The 15,446-nt window shown below is 39.1% G+C and overlaps 1 protein-coding gene across 2 annotated transcripts; it reads left to right on the forward strand.

Annotated features, from left to right (window-relative positions):
- Positions 1–2,428: 2,428 nt before the first annotated feature.
- Positions 2,429–14,849, forward strand: sgsm1b (small G protein signaling modulator 1b). Of its 2 annotated transcripts, XM_051412889.1 has the most exons (25): positions 2,429–2,608; positions 2,703–2,746; positions 4,898–4,973; positions 5,785–5,947; positions 6,098–6,250; positions 6,588–6,655; positions 6,759–6,901; positions 7,003–7,134; positions 7,333–7,457; positions 7,548–7,615; positions 7,694–7,857; positions 8,033–8,162; positions 8,640–8,766; positions 8,849–8,913; positions 9,001–9,146; positions 9,265–9,393; positions 9,498–9,671; positions 9,841–9,909; positions 10,238–11,461; positions 11,545–11,669; positions 11,755–11,837; positions 11,936–12,045; positions 12,133–12,229; positions 12,345–12,512; positions 12,773–14,849. In XM_051412889.1, the coding sequence occupies exons 1-25, from the start codon at positions 2,602–2,604 to the stop codon at positions 12,859–12,861; spliced, it is 3,879 nt and encodes a 1,292-aa protein (XP_051268849.1). In that variant the 5' UTR covers positions 2,429–2,601; the 3' UTR covers positions 12,862–14,849. The 2 variants fall into 2 exon arrangements, with proteins under 2 accessions (XP_051268849.1, XP_051268848.1); XM_051412888.1 differs by lacking the exon at positions 2,429–2,608 and having other exon boundaries at positions 2,684–2,746.
- Positions 14,850–15,446: the final 597 nt, after the last annotated feature.

Genomic DNA, 15,446 nt, shown 5'->3' on the forward strand with positions numbered 1-15,446 from the left:
AAAGCAGTGTCCCATTCCAACACTCACACTGCCTCCTCCGGTGTCTCCTCCGGTGTCTCCTCGGGTGCCTCCTTGTCCGCTTCCTTCCTTGTTCCCCTGGATGTCTATCCTTTGCGACTAGATTATTGACCGCTAATAAGGGACAGTGTGTACTCTATGTGGTAATAAGATTTTAGCTCTAAAATGTGACAATCTGTTGTTGGGTATTGATAAAAAAGAATTCAGAAAACTTTTACAAGCATATCTCGAGTGCATTTCTGAGGTACTTCACTTGAATATGCAACTTTAAACTACTGCACATTTCAAATGATTGCACTTTTTACTCCAATACAGTTATCTGTCAGCTAATGTAGTTACTTTGCAGACTGATGTTTTACAGCCTCAGCTTATAAAATATGAGACATTATTAAATATATATTATATTTATATATAAATATGTTCAATAACTTTGTTAAAATTAGTGCCCCATTGACCATCTACAACATTAAAATGCTGATTTATAGCATCAGTTAAAATGATATCAATTGAACACTCTTTCTGCTTCATTATAGTACTTATCCTTTAATATTTAACTGCATTAAGTGATTAATATGGCTCTTTTTCTGATTTTAATACTTCTTTAACCATTGCTCTCCACCCACCGACACTGTCAAGGCATGTGCCAGTTCCACACATTTAATTTTCAACAAAAATGCATTTAATTCATGCCTATGTATCAACTTAATTTCTAGGCTTTGTATTCAATATTACTTATTTAAAATATTCTTGTCCTCCTCTTCTCTGGTTCACTTAAGCATACACCTCTGCATGTACAAAATACATCCTATCCTAGCTCTCACTGCTTCCTATTTCACGTCAAATGTTACTTCAGTGTGATTCGACACATTTCATGGACTTGCACCATCTTTAGCAAAGATCGCTGCCTACTGCCGCGCCATCACCAATGAGTCATAAAGAAACCTTCATTGGACCAGTCGGCGGTTAAAGAGGCAAAGTGTATCCAGCCCAGCACCAATATGAAAACTGTTTACTTATCATTCCCCTGCTGATGGAGGATTTAGATTGTGTGTTCTGTGGTCAGTGTGTTCATTCATGTTGTTTTTTTATGAGGAAATGAGCTTGCCTGTCTGCAGTCTCTCTTCTCTTTTATTTTCAGGTTGTGGCCAGTATCAGTGTCATGAAGACTCATTGCCTCTTACTCAGTTATTTATTTGACCTACTGATGACCCAGTGTGACCCTAGAAAAAGGGTCTTAATGAAAACAATTATTTGGCATTGGTGCTATGCGAGATTTGGATTGTGCTGATATATCTTTTGTTTCTTCTCCATTTTCATTTGTAATGTTTTTACCCTTGTTTTTGTAGAATGTCAGTTGAGGTTTGAGTTTTTTAATACTGTAACCTAATGTGATCAACCCATGAGAAAGACCAGAGTAGGCAAGAGGGGGATATGCCAATATATGGCCTACTGTCAGATGATATAAATGTATCTACTGCAGTAATTGTTCCATGCTATTAATACCATGTTACTGTAACTATCCCGTTAATATCTCTGAGTATATTTGCCCATTGTGGTCAGCATTGCAAATAAATGAGCAGGACTGACAATTCAGTGACAACACTGGATCTTAATATGTTTTTTATTATGGTTATTATACCCATCAACAATCTCACAATTGATTTAGAAACAATAAACATTATATCACAATATACAGTAAGTATTGATACTGTGCTATAAACTCTATATACCATAATATAGAAATGTATCCATCCAGTGAAGAGGGTGGACAAAATAAGAGGAACACCCTTTAATGTAATTCAGTGCAACAAGCTAGGGCCACAAATACTTGAACAACACCTCTTCTGTCTCTATGAAACCCAACAATTATGTGTCTCAGCGACATTAAAATTCCAATGTGATCATTGGGATGACCATAATGAAGTACAGTGTTGCCAAAGCTGAATGGTTTACATATCACTACACTATACAACTTATAAATAAAATAATATATGCAATAGGATGAGTATAGTTTAACAATAAAACGTAATGTTAATGGTGGGGTGGTGAATGCATTATATTAAAGTGTTTCTGTTATTCACTTTCTGTAATTGTGATACTTAACTCAATGAGGTCTTGATTGATTTGACCTGGGGCTCATTAACTTTAATTGTCATGCGTGGGGAAAAATGAGGCTTTGAAGATTTTATGGATAAAGTGACTCAGAATCTAAGAAAAACACCCAAAACAAATTTGTTTTTATTTCATTAAATGTTTTATATATATATATATATATATATATATATATATATATATATATATATATATATATATATATATATATATTGTATAAGTATGTATATTGTATAGGGAGTGTGGGGGGGTATGTGTAGGCGTTGTATGGCTTAACGTATAGGCTACTGTGACTTTAAAGGGGTGTTGGTTGGCTGAGAGGTAACAGATAGGTTTAATTTAGTCGCTAAGAACACATCGTGCATCTCGGATCCTCTCTGCCTTTTTTAACCACTGTTTGTCTACGTTGCTTTCAAGACCCATCTCCAAAAAAGCCGTGCGTGTCAGTGGCTGCACCCTGCACCCGGAGCGATGGGAGGTACATTATTATTTTCCTGTCGTGAGCCTATCATCATTTATTTCCGATACTGCAAATCTGATCAGCATATTCATCATGTTTTCTCCCGTGACAGAGGCCGAGACGCGTCAGAAACTGCTGCGCAATGTAAAGAAAGAGGTTCGTTGCATTTTATTTCGTTTCTCGCTCATCACAGTTAATGTTTACCGGCTCTGTAAGCGTAGACAGTGTGTGTGTGTGTGTGTGTGTGTGTGTGTGTGTTTGTGTGTGTATGTGTGTGTGTGTGTGTTTCGGGTTTGTGCCACGACTACGCCACAGGCCTGTTTATCATAAAATTTACAATTCATACATTTTTAACATGAATAAGAGGAGATGCAATTGGGCTGCCAGTGTAATGGTAGACTGGTATGTTTTTTGACTGCTGTTAGACTGGCGTAAAGATGATGATGATGATGATGATGGTGATGATGATGACGATGACGACAATGATACAGATGATGATGATAATTTTTTTTATAGGGGGGCGAAACTACACATTTAAGAAATCGTGTGCAGATGCATTTGTGTCTAACCCATGCATAACCTGTTTTCAAATATCCTGGAACACACTCTCTCTCTGTCTGTCTGTCTCTCTCTCTCTCTCTCTCTCTCTCTCTCTCTCTCTGTCTCTCTCTCTCTGAAGAAATCATGATTAAATTGACAGCCCTATAACACACCATCTTTTTATCCAAAACTTAAAGGTGTGACTTTGGCCTCTGTTTCATTAGTGTGTGCACTAGCCAACCATTAAATGCAAAAAGTCCAACCCAAGCTGGGTGATTTATCCCTGAATTCAGGGCAATTTGAATATTAATCTACATAGAAATTAAAGAGGGCACACCACAGGAACCTTCCAAACTGCTCAGTGACTCTCTCCAGGGAGAGAAAACAGGATGTTTTATTCATTGCTGAGAAAGCCGGGTACTTCCAGGCTTATCGTGTCCGTGCTCCCCCTCACCTGTGACTCATTGCCTCTCAAACATCCATGACTCTAGTGCTACATCCTCCATCCTGCAGCAAGGAGGGGCTTAGCTGTGATAAAACACAGCATATAAGTAAAATAATGTATTTTTAGCATTTTAATTTTTGTGTCAGGTTGAAATAGATGTTTAGTACAAAGCAGAATTTTCAGGTTGTTCATTCATATGAAGAACAGATACACAAACAATTGTGTGGTCTACAGACATCTCATCTGTAATTTTGAATAGAATTCCAATAAACACATAAAATGGTAGAAAATTCTCATCTTAGTTTATGACAGGGCTGTTGTGGTACACTATTCTCTCATTCTGTGGACACACAGCACAGAACCTAACATAAAATTCAGTCATTTTTGCAGTTAAATGTTGCATTGCTTATCTTCACACATAAATACTTCGTAGAACATGACCTTTTCCAAAATGTTAGGGTTTACAAGCAGCCTACATTTGCTAAAGAAAGTAAAATGTCAATTGGTCAATTGATGATGATGATGATGATGATGAGAGGAGTGACAACAAGCGTTTTATAAAAAGAAATGGAGGGCAACTCAATCTATTATAAATTAACTTAAAGGGGCAGTCCACCAATTATCCACATCCAACTAATTTTCATAGTCATAAGGAGTACTCAGCCCCTTGAAAATAATGTCTTCTGTGTCTGTGGAAGAGCTTCGTTAAGTCTGAGAAAAACACTCCGGAGGATGTCATCAGGGTTTTCTCAGGTTTGGCTTGGAGACTGCAAATGTATAGAAGAGAGGCTGAATTTTAAACATGATATTAAGATGTGTGTATTCATTCAACAGGGAGGATCTTACTCTGAGACATAACCAAGTTGTATTAGGGGAAGCATGGATTTTTTGGTCTCAGCTGCGTTGAATTGTTTTATTTTAAATCTGTTTCTTGCAAGTTATGGAAGTGCAATACTAAATTGCTGGACTACCCTATAAAGGAAGAATGTATGTAGGTATGTGCCTTGCAATCATAACTTTCTCTAAGGATCAGTCCTAGGTGTAAAGAACCAAATTCCTTTACAACATCCAGAAAAGTAAAACCAAAAAAAAAGAAAAATTGAGACTTGAGGAAGAAATCAACTAGTGAGCCAGACAGATGAGTTTACACAATAGATAAATAATTAGATCTTTTTGTTATCCTCATGAATGTGTCATCATTACCTCTTGTACGATATTCCCAGATTGCTTCCTCTTGTGCTTCTTGTTTTGACTCCCTGTCACCTTAAGTAGCTGTGTCGGACAGATTAAGTCTTGTCTCACCGTGTACCTTTCTCTCTTAGGTGAAACAAATTATGGAGGAGGCAGTAACGAGGAAATTTGTGCACGCAGACAGCAGCCACATCATATCCTTCTGTGGTAAATGTATTTTGTTACTATTGTGATTGTATTGCACACTAAGCCAGCTTTCGTGGGCAGGATTTTCCAATATTGAAGGTACATAATAAAGGCATCTTCTACCAGCTTTAATGGTTAACATTAACTTAAGAATGGGTATCATAGGCTACACAAGAGGGGGCTAGACAAAGTAAACAAGATAGAGAACTTTTGTGGCATAATTTTGTTTGCTAATTTCAGAAATTATAGTACAGGACATGCTGTATTAAATGGTCACAGTATTAGCTACAACCACATTTTCATGTACAGTGCAGAATGACGGTTGACATCAGTTTGTGTCGAGCCGTCACCTCCTATGAGTTCATCCTCACGGTGCACAATGGTCCTTTACAGTCTGTTCGAGCACTGTAAATCCTAACAATTTTTTTGTTATTCTATTAGTCATGTCTATTTATATTTAATAAGGTGGATTGATGGATATGTATTAAAGTAGAGTATCAACACCCTTCAAAGGTGTTGATACTAACCAGGACTGAGGCGTGTGATTCACATCCCTCATATCCTAGCAACTGTAGACAGTGTTGGGCAGATTTCAGTCTATTTCTACACCTGCGCTTGCCTTTCATTTGTTTTTTATCTAAAAAAAATATTAAGGCTCGAGGCTTTCACAAAGGGGAAATTATACTGTGTGATATATGAGATCAAAACAAAACTCAAGGGCAAATAAAAAGATTCCACCTTGAGGAAACAAAAACAATCAAATTGAATTGAAAGAAAATCTAAATCAAATACAGTAGTAATATAGTTTGTGTGTGTGTTTGTGTGTATATAGCTGTAGTGGAGGCCTGCATGCTTCACGGACTGAAGCGTCGTATTGCAGGCCTGCTGTGCAGTAACAAGGTTGCAGCACTCTTTATGAAGGCGGCAAAAACCTTTTTGCCTGCTGAGGAACTCTGCCACAAGGTCCAGGAGCTGGAGCAGCTTATCGAAAACAGGTGAAATAAAATCCTTATATGCATTCTTTCTCTTCTATATATCTCTCCCCTTTACGTTCTACTTTCATGTGCTATGGTGCCTCCTTATATAATATATCACCCTGTCCTATATGTCTTTCTCATCTGTTGGGTTTCTTTTCCATTTCTTAGCAAGCAGAACAATTCTTCACTGAGTAATGACCGCAGTCGGCAATCCAAGTTGGCCAACCTCCCTCCTCAGGCACTAAAACACCTATGGATCCGGACTGCACTGATGGAGAAGCTCCTGGACAAGATTGTCCTGTACTTAGTGGAGAACAGCAGGTACTGTTATACATTATTAAACCCAATTATAAGTTACTGGTTGACTAACAGGATATCTACTCCATTCAATACCATCACTTTGCCATAAGTAGTTCTCCTTTACTGATCTCAAAACAGCTGATGGTGTCTGTTTCTGTATTCATCTCAGTTCTAAGTTTTCATCCTTTTTGAAATTTATGCAAAACACTTTATTCTTATAAATGTTCTCCTGTTGCACAGGCTGTATGTCAACATCTTATGTGATTATTTTACAGATATCATGGCATGCAAACAGAAAGTTGGGTTTAATTTCAAAATCCTAAAATGTTCTACATATTTTAAATATTGTTTCCTGCAGTGCCTTCTATGAGAAAGAGGCCATGCTGATGGATCCTGTGGATGGACCAATTCTTGCATCTCTATTGGGTATATATAAAGTGCAATAACCTACACATGGACCACACTAGAACAATCAAACCCTTTATTTTGCCATACAGTAATAACTTTCAGTTTATGTAATTTTTTACAGTTGGCCCTTGTGCTTTGGAGTACACCAAAGTTAAGACTGCGGACCATTTCTGGACAGACCCGTCTGCTGATGAGCTTGTGCAGCGGCATCGCATCCACAGTGGCCACTGTCGGCAGGATTCGCCCTCCAGACGGCCTGCCTTGGTAAGATAGCGAAGGGCTTAATTGATTTTAATCAAATAATCATCTTTAAACTACTGTATGCAATGTCAGATGTGTACTACTGTCTTGTTAACCTGTATCAGATCCAGAAGAGACAGTCCAGTGGTAGCATGGATGATCGCCCTCTCATGTGGGTGAGGGACTATGTTGAATCACTGCACCAAAACTCCAGAGCCACACTTCTGTTTGGAAAGAACAATGTCCTGGTGCAGCCGGTACGTATTTCCAGTATAGCCTTCCGTTTTAATACAATAACAATACAATCCTAATACCTGCTTTTAAGATAGGGGATATTAAGAGAGGCTTGTTTGCTTCTTGGTGCTTGTTTCTGTGTGTTGATTTATACCCCAATTATCTAAATGGTATTGAAATCAGACATGTTGTGGTTTGAAAGCTGTTACTTGTGTGTGCAGAGAGATGACATGGAGGCCATCCCAGGCTACCTTTCTCTTCATCAGACTGCAGACCTCATGACACTGAAATGGACGCCCAATCAGCTGATGAATGGCAATGTGGGGGAGCTAGATTCTGAGAAAAGGTTAGGCCAACAGACCACAATCTAATAAAAACAAATTCTTGTTTTTGCACTGGTGACTCAATGCCTCCTATTCTCTCATCTTTCTTTCAGTGTGTATTGGGATTATGCTATGACAATTCGTTTGGAGGAGATTGTGTATCTCCACTGTCATCAGCAAGGTACACTGATTCTCTCATATTAGGTAACTGAAGTAGGAGTTTTATTTATCTTGTTTTTAACTGTGTTCATTTCTCTAGTAAACAGTGGTGGGACAGTAGTTTTGGTTAGCCAGGATGGGATCCAAAGACCTCCTCTACATTTCCCCAAAGGAGGCCACCTCCTCCAGTTTCTCACCTGCCTGGAGACCGGCCTACTACCTCATGGACAGCTGGACCCACCACTATGGAATCAGAGAGGAAAAGTAAACATGATTAGGCACTAATAAAATACTTCTTGCACTTATATTTTATTTACACATATATATATTCAAGCAATCATGCTACATTTAGCTACAATTAGACCTGTTATAACAATTCTTCATATACTGTACTATTCAGTGTTAGCATAGATGAGTACATTGTATTTTCCATTCACAGGGAAAGGTTTTCCCCAAACTGCGAAAGAGGAGTCCACATGGCTCATGTGATTCAGTATCAGACAAGGAAGATGATGAAGCAACCGATTATGTGTTTCGAATCCTCTTTCCTGGCATTCAGATGGAGTTTAGTAAGTGTCTTTAATCTTCCTCGTCTTCCTCCCTGATCTTATCTAATAAAGCATCATTGGAGATTACATCTACGATTACATTATTCTCTTAATACTGATTTACAGTTTAGACAATTTCACTTTAGATAAATCTGTTTTCCCTAGGCACTTGCTCAATGTACATTTTTCTAATTAATTTCTCTCTAATGTTAAACTGCTACATTTCATATTTTTTTCCTGCCTATTCAGTGCCTGTGTGTCCATTTCATATTTAGTCCCGTCGACAATCAGGAGACTTTGCATGGACATACAGTAATTTGTCTGCCACATCTTCATCTCCATCTTCTCACTTGGTTTGTTTTTTCCATGTTTTTTTTAAAACATTTTTTCTTATTATTTGCAGACATGCACTTTTTATGTCCAAATCAAATGGAATTTCATCTGGTTTTACTTACTCATGATGATAGCAGCAATGATAATGGCTATTATGCTGTGCAGTGGCCCTGGAACTGATGGACCAGGGTGTGAACATGTGGCAACCGACGCCCAGAAAGTCCTCGTGCTCTTCCTGCTCACAGAATGGCTCTTCTGATGGCTCTCTGCCTAATGGCTGTAATCAGGAAAGGTAAGTATTTCCTACGGACAGACTCAAATCTAAATTCAGTTTAAGCCTATCGGCTAAATTAGCCATTTCCCTTCCCTACCAGGGCTCCCTTAAAACTCCTTTGTGACACCATGAAGTACCAGATAATCTCCCGTGCTTTCTATGGATGTGAGTACAAACAACTGTGTGACTTTAATTCATTGTGGATTAATTTCATTGCTCTGGGTAATATGAAAACTTTTATTTTTTCTCCAGGGCTCGCATACTGCCGTCATCTGTCCACAGTTCGTACCCACCTTTCTGCTCTGGTCAACACCACTATAGTTGACCCTGATGTGCCCAGTGATGCCCGAGGAGGCCTCTCTGTGGAGGTCTGGGGCAGGTTCCTGAAGGACAGCTCTGTAAGATTCACACCAAAACACCAGGCCATAAGATATATTCTTGTTTTAATTCATTACACTATTAAATAGTTATTTTAAGTAGTTTGTACTTATAAATACTATTCCTAATGTTGTTCAGGCCTACGAGGAAAAGGAGATACACAGGCTTGTGTATTTTGGTGGTGTGGCTCCTTCACTACGCAAAGAAGTGTGGCCCTTTTTGTTGGGACACTACCAGTTCACCATGACGGAGAAATGCCGACTAGAGGTATTTCTATGTGCTGTCACACTGTATAATTCTAAGATCATAAGGTTCACATATGCACCACAGGGTATGCAGCGATCTTCGTTTACACAAGGTTTCTGTGTCAGATTGATGAGCAGATGCGGACCATGTATGAGCAGACTATGAAGGAGTGGCAGGGTTGTGAGGCCATTGTCCGTCAGAGGGAGAGAGAGAAACACGCCGAGGCCATTGCCAGATGTTCATCTGGAGCCAGTGTGGAAAGAGGACCAGTGCAGCGGGACTCCACCATCAGTACAGATGCAAGTTTGACCTTTTAACGTAGAACATGCATAGAACCTTATGTAACCATTGTCACAACTGACTAACTCATTATAAGGGAACTGTTTTTTTGTGTTATGAGGAAATTTCTGAGCAAGTTGGCTGACAGTTCTGCTTTTGGTCTCTTGTGTGATGCTTTTCCCACTTTAGTCGTCTCTAAGTAGCAGCTCAGATCAACAGAATGCCCACTCACAAAGTGATTCCAGCAGTAGCGCACAGGTAGTTTCTTGAGTGTAAACATCACGACAATAATGATCTCTAGTAAAATACCATACCAGTGTTTATTCATGTCTTAGCCCACTTATTTACAACTTATATAGAATTTAAAAAATTTCAAAGCTTACCATAACTTTTTATTTTAGATTGATTTCTCATAATTTATGGTATGCCTTAGAAATCTTTCAGCATTAATTTAAAATATAAATGATTTGTAGCTAATGGGCTAACACATGCAAAAACCACTAGTGTATTCCTTCAACATTTGTCCATTTCATTGCTAAAAGATACAAAATGCATTGCATGTTTACCATTTTCCTTTGGTTACCAGGTATTTGGATCGGTTGAGGCAGTGGATCAGATTGAGACTGAGCTCAGGGCTGAGGAAGGAGAAATACAGCACACTTGTCCTCCGAAGGATATCACAACTGTCACTGCAGACACCCCACAACTTCCCTCCTGCAACCCCTCATCCCCATCAAATCAACATCCCGGGCCAGAAAACAGCCCTCCTGCAACGGAGTCAGCTGTTGGATCTACCACCTCTCATCAGTTAGTGGAAGCATCAGAAGTCTTAAATGAGAAAACCACAACTGAGCCAGGAGGGGAGGATGTAATTCACCCAGTAGCAAAGGACAAGGACTCAGAGACAAAGATGGAAACAGTTTCAGAAAGTGAGGTGGTTAAGGACTGTGAAATCACTAAGTCACAAGAGACATCTGAACCTGACAAAAAACCTGAAGTAGAAGAAAACGATATAACAACAAATGAGCAATCTGGATATTTAAAAGCAGTAGACACAAATATGAATTTAAGATCTGTTCCAGAGAAAACTAATGTTCTAAAGCTAGAAACAGAGATTCATAACGAATATTTCCAAGCACCTCCACTTGGGCAGACCTTGACTTTTCAAGCACACAAGAGCAAATCTGATCTGGACGTGGAACCAGTATGTCCACCCACAGCCGGAAAAGATACTAATTCACCAAGTGAAATAAAGCCAGAGATTTCTGAAAGACCTGAAACAACCCATTCACAAATGTCAAAGGCCTGCACTACAGAGTCAGAAAGAAAGGACACTGGAGCAACCATTTGTGACTTGGCTGAAACTAAAAGAGCTGCAGAACTTCCATTTGAGAAACCTGGTTCAAATTCACCCGTCAGACAAGTACTGAATGCTCTTCAGTCAGCGTCAAGGGGGAGCCTTTCATTGTCGTCCCACTCTCGGCAGTCCCCAGACACGGCAGATTCAGATGACTCTCCTTCTGCCCTGGAAATGGAGGACATTCCTGCAGGGATAACATGTGTGACCTCTGAGGAAATCAAGGCCAGGCCTTTGGCAGGCCTTGCTGCACCACCCGTCTCCTTTGCACAAAGAGAGAAAATGGCAGCAGAAGAACTTCTGGACACAGCTTATAACACCAGTCCTGAGGGCACCGACCTGGGCCTTTCTGAAGAGGAGCCTGAGATGGAAAATGTGCTTACTGAAACAGAGTCTGCAGACGTGGGAGGAGACGCCAAAGACAACGAATCCTCAGAAGAACAAACTTATTCTGTAAGCATTACACATGATATTCAAACATTCCTCTTCCTTTAACCATAAGCATGCAATAACGTAAGTCCCTATTGTCTTTGTAGCGAGAAACACTGGACATGTACTTGATCAATTTACACCGCATTGACAAAGATGTCAGACGTTGTGACAGAGCATATTGGTACTTCACTCCTGAGAACCTGGACAAGCTGCGTAACATCATGTACAGGTACATATGTTTCCGTGCTGAATATCTCTGAAGTTTGTCTCAACCCAAGACAAAAAAACCCTAAAAAATCTGTTTGTGTTTACAGTTACGTGTGGCAGCATCTAGATACAGGTTATGTCCAGGGCATGTGTGATCTGCTGGCCCCCCTACTGGTTATTCTGGACGACGGTCAGTGAAACTTTTGCACAGACTCTATCAGTATATGTACGTTTGTGCCTAAAGTAACCCTTTACACGTGTGTGTGTGTGTTTGTGTGTGTTTACCAGAGGTCATGGCATTTAGCTGCTTCACTGAACTGATGAAGAGGATGAACCAGAATTTTCCTCATGGAGGTGCCATGGACTCTCACTTTGCCAATATGCGTTCTCTTATCCAGGTATGTACGTGTGTGCACAAACACATGTATGCATGCATGCAAAAGCTATAGAGTAATGATGATGATATTTTGTCTTTATACTAATAGATCCTGGACTCTGAGCTATTTGAACTGATGCAACAGAATGGAGATTATACTCACTTCTACTTCTGTTATCGTTGGTTTCTGCTTGACTTCAAAAGAGGTGACAGGAAATGCAGGCACCGTGATATTTGCTTGAATCAGCCATTAAAGAGAACTTAGCATTTTACAAACATGATACTGAATGTAATCTGATTGCTTTCGGTTTTTCTGCACAGAAATGGTGTATGATGATGTGTTCTCCTTGTGGGAAACGATCTGGGCAGCCAAGTACACTTCCTCTGAGCACTTCGTGCTCTTCGTTGCTCTGGCACTTGTGGAGATGTATAGAGATATCATCCTAGAAAATAACATGGACTTCACAGACATCATCAAGTTCTTTAATGGTAAGATGCCATAAGAGAAATTCAAATGCTACAATTTGGGGGAAACAGTGTTGTAAAACAATTATCAGTTAATTAAGATGATATTCCAGCTATGATAATAGGGGATACTTTCAAAATATCTAAAAAAAATTGCTTTAATAGGAAATTTAAAGATAAAATGGTTGAGTTTACTCACTCAGTATTAAAGAAAAAATTAACTGTTAGTTTGATTGATATTACTTTATTTGATTTACTTGTGATTTTTCACATTCTCCTCTCAGAAATGGCAGAGCGACACAACGTCCCACAGGTCCTGATGATGGCTCGAGACTTGGTCCACAAAGTGCAGACACTCATAGAAAACAAGTGATGCAGGATGCTGCTGTTCTGCCGCTGCTGCTCTCATATTTCTCTGTGCTAAATTGTTTCAAGATACTGACACAACCACATAATAGTCATTTGTTCAGGAGGACAGGAATTAATGTTAATTAAAAGCAGTGATTGGTAATTACTGAAAAGGCAACTGGTCATTAAAACTGCTAGTTATTCTAAGATAGTTGTGTAACAACTTCTTTCCGGTTGCTCCTCTCTGTATTCGGGAGATGCGACTATTGCCAGTCAGTTTATTTTGAAAGTGTTATTGTTCACCTAGTGAATGTACCCTTGTTGAAACTGCTTCAGGATGTTATTTATTTTGCCTTAAATTTTGCTATTTTTTCAGGGATGTTACAGCAACCAAATTCTTCACTGTATTGTTACATATTCTACCAGGTTAATTTTGTTAAGTCACCCCTACTATACATATTGTGAAACACTTGAATATATTTTCAGTATTATTATTTCGCTGAAATTGTAGCTACCATGATTACACATCTTGTGATGCACTTGAATATATTTTCAGTAATAATGATGATTTTGTACATTAGAGGAGGTTTTGTCCTAAGTAGCATGTGTGGCTTGCTTCTTAATAGCCATTTTGAGGACCATTTACTGTCTTCTCTGAGGCTTGTGGCCCCCTTCCTGTGTTTGCCTCTGGTGCACACAAGCTTGCAGGATATCCAGGCCAAACCTGTCAACTCTGTGCATGATTGCACATTGTTTGCATATACCGTATCATCCTTTCCTCTCGTACCCAACCAAGTTCTCATACTGTGTGCTCCTTCTATCTCTGACCTCCTCTTTGCATTGATAAAGGTGTGATTCAGTCTGCTTAATTTCATCCTTTGCCCCCTCTGCTGGCTTTTATGTTGGTGCAGACCAATGCTTCTCTGGAAGCAGCTTGTCCAAATGGTTAATGCAGTACATTCTTCTTTCCTTAAATAACAAAATGCTGCTCAGGATGAAGAATTAAGCTGCTGGGTCTCACGACATCAAGACAGTACCGTGCTAACAGATTCTACTTCCTTGCAGCATTGGTAAACTCACAGGGGAGTTCAGTGAAGGTAGCATGCTTCCTTTGCACGTCCCTCTTTCACTGTCACCTTAAAATCAGTTTGATGGTTTTCGGCCTCCGTCTTGCCCAGCCAATCTCGGTTGCCTTGTCTTTGACACACTAGTTCATTGTTTTTATATGGCCAAACTTTTGGCAGCGTATCTTACAATAATTGTTGATATTTCATGGAGTATTGTGTGAATTTCTCTTCATTATTTCCTCGGGATTCTCATGTTCAAACTAGTTGAAAAGAAGCTCCGTTTGCCAACCACTTAACCTCTCATTTAAGCCAGTATCACATTCATGGATTCACTCTGGTTTGTCCTGTTTCTTATTGGACACCTTTCCTTACTTATATTTTCTTTCCTGTAAAGCTAGTGTGTACCCAGTGTGTACCTCCTTCCTTCATTCATTTGAAAAAGCAGTCACTTTGTGCTCAGCCTGCTAAATTTTATCTGGTGCCCTCCGGGACCTTGAAGGACACCTCTTAGCTCAAACTATTAACATGGCTAGATACCAGCATAAATTATATGTCAGAAAATGTGATTTATCGGTGCCACACGCAAAATAGCCAAAACACACCCATGTTCGGTTCACTGTGGCTTAAATTCCAGTATTCCAGTGTTTTGATATCACTGCTAATGTGTCTCCATATGATCTTCTAAAAAATGCATCTAAAGTATTGCTGTTTGTGTATTGCTGTGTGTTGTCAGAAGATTAACTGTATACAATGTGTTACAGTAAATAAACTAAGCTAGTACATATTTATTAAATGCAATACAATGTCTGTATATGGGCTTTATCTGATTATAATGAACTGAAAGATAAAAATATGCCATTGGAAATATATTTTTATTTTTTTCCGTCTTCTTAAATTGTCACCTGGTATAATTAATTTATTGCGTATTAAAAAATTATATTTTGCATTCCATGTGCCTGATGTGTATTTCCAGACCTGACACCTTCAAACCTAACACTCATAATGTGCTAAATATACACAGTTGCGCACCTACCTTCTAGTTATATGTAAGAATATAGAGATATATCCACACAAGTCTGACAAGTAAAGCAAACACATTAAATTTCTTTGCCTTCGACATCTTTCAACCATATTTCTGTAGTCAGTGCCACTTTGGGTGCACTTGGAGTGACAAATTCACAGTCCTCACACTGTGCATGAATTCCAAAAGTTCATCTGAATTTAAGACCAGTTTTTCAATTTTACATTAGTCCCTCTTTAGCCCTCCACCATAGCTCATAGCTCCTGATACTAGCCTTGCCTGAACTTTTTAATGGTACATTTGGAGATGTTACAGTAGTGCTGTTCTGAAACAAATTAAAACAAAAAAATTAAACCTATCCTATAATTTGAACTGAGAGCTTGGACCAGTGACATTTCACCATCCACTAGACTTGTTAATAGTGGTGGCAATGTTCACACAAGAGGGTTACGTTTCAGCCACACTATACAGTATCTTAGATCAAGTTTAAATACATTTCAGGATATACTGCATGTTCACAAA

The sequence above is a fragment of the Dicentrarchus labrax genome, unplaced genomic scaffold, assembly GCF_905237075.1.
Source record: "Dicentrarchus labrax unplaced genomic scaffold, dlabrax2021, whole genome shotgun sequence".
In the NCBI taxonomy this organism is placed as follows: domain Eukaryota; kingdom Metazoa; phylum Chordata; class Actinopteri; family Moronidae; genus Dicentrarchus; species Dicentrarchus labrax.